Below are 1,586 nucleotides of genomic sequence, written 5' to 3'. Positions count from 1 at the left end.
ACTGGTGTAGAGGAGCACTGTGAGATAGAACTGGTGTAGAGGAGCACTGTGAGATAGAACTGGTGTAGAGGAGCACTGTGAGATAGAACTGGTGTGCTCGCTCGTAAGCTCCCAGTAGTTGGTTGTCTGCATAAGACCTGCACAACAGGATTGAGCCAGTCTTCGGCACTCCAGCATGAATGGGGTCACCAGGTCCCTGCTAACTCAGAAGCGCTTGGCATTTGATAGATGTTGCAGGAGGGAGAGTCGGATTTCTTCAGGTATGTGGCCCCATGTAGGTTGCCATGATCCAATGGACCAGCCTGTAGCCACTAAGAGTACTCAGCGGATTATCAAAGAGAAGAGAAGAGAAGGCACGGGGCTGGAGAGATGGCTCAGTGGTTAAGAGCAATGGCTACTCACCCATAGGTCTTGAGTTCAATTCCCAGCAACCACATGGTGGCTCACAACCATCTCTAATGTAATTGGAAGCCCTCTTCTGGTTGTCTAAAGACAGTGACAGTGTACTCACACACATACAATAAATTTTTTTTTTTTTAAAAAAAAGGTCATGAAGTCGGGAGGGGACCATGAAGAAGTGTTGGGCAGCAGTTGAAATGGGGGAGCTGGAGGCAGATGTGGTCACAATACATTGTATGCATGTTTGAAATTCTTAATAAATCAAAAAAGATCTTTGAGGGATAGAATTAAGGGTTTTTTTTCCCCCTTTCAATTTCTTCATGCTTCTCGAATTGAGATATTAAGGGTTTTACCCAATCCTGAGCATACAGACATACATCTCTGCTTATTTTAACAGGAACTTGGGACAAATCTAGGTATTCTCTCCCACATTGTTAGTTTAGCATTGTCTTAATGGAAAAGTGAGAACTCTTCCTTAGCCTGTATCTGACGAGATAGTCTTTGATTCCAGGCAAATGTAATTACTTGGGGCTCTAAACAGTTCAGACTTAATGACAAGCTCATGCTGCCTAAAGACCAGCAGGGCTGGCGGGGAAACATTATATAGTTGAATGGGCTTTATAGTTTTATCTTTGAGTTTCATCTTCCTATCAAACAGCATTGCATTTTGAGTTTTAATAGAAACTTTCCCTGGTAAGCCCTGAGTATTGATGCTTATTTTTAACCCTAGGTTAAACACATTGCGGAGGACCCTCCTTGTAGCTGCTCTCATCGGTTTTCTATTGAATACTTATCTGAAGGGCGGTACCGGCTAGGGGAAAAAATTCTCTTTATAAGGGTAAGTCTTCTGGTTACAGCCTCTATTCATGCAGGTTTGTCTTGGAATTGGGTTCATTTTTTTACCAACCTCCTTTTGATCCCCCTTTACCTTGTAAAACAAATTAGAATAGAGGGGCTGGCTATTCATGGAAGAATTTCACTGTACAGGAAGAAATATGGAATGCTTGATTCCAGGAATTTTAAGTGAGTTTGAGTAGATGCTTTTAACATTCAAGTAACTTAACTAGAAGACAGCTGAGACTGCTTAAACATTGAATAGAGTTAAATAAAAATACTTCCATGTGCTTCTGGGAATTTACTGCATTTTTCAGATTTTCTTTTTTTTTTTTTTTTTTTTTTTTTTTTTT

General features: G+C 40.9%; 1 protein-coding gene across 5 annotated transcripts in view; it reads left to right on the top strand.

The window, feature by feature from the left end:
* The window catches only part of Gas2l3 (growth arrest specific 2 like 3), a 33,575-nt gene that overhangs the window by 25,727 nt on the left and 6,262 nt on the right, over positions 1–1,586 (top strand). For all 5 annotated transcript variants that reach the window (XM_021173861.2, XM_029482692.1, XM_029482693.1 and 2 more), the window contains one exon: positions 1,130–1,237. In XM_021173861.2, coding sequence (XP_021029520.1) covers positions 1,130–1,237 — 108 coding nt within the window. The remainder of the gene's footprint in view (positions 1–1,129; positions 1,238–1,586) is intronic.

The sequence above is a fragment of the Mus caroli genome, chromosome 10, assembly GCF_900094665.2.
Source record: "Mus caroli chromosome 10, CAROLI_EIJ_v1.1, whole genome shotgun sequence".
Taxonomy (NCBI): Eukaryota; Metazoa; Chordata; class Mammalia; order Rodentia; family Muridae; genus Mus; species Mus caroli.
This window is presented reverse-complemented; position numbering and strand designations above follow the sequence as displayed.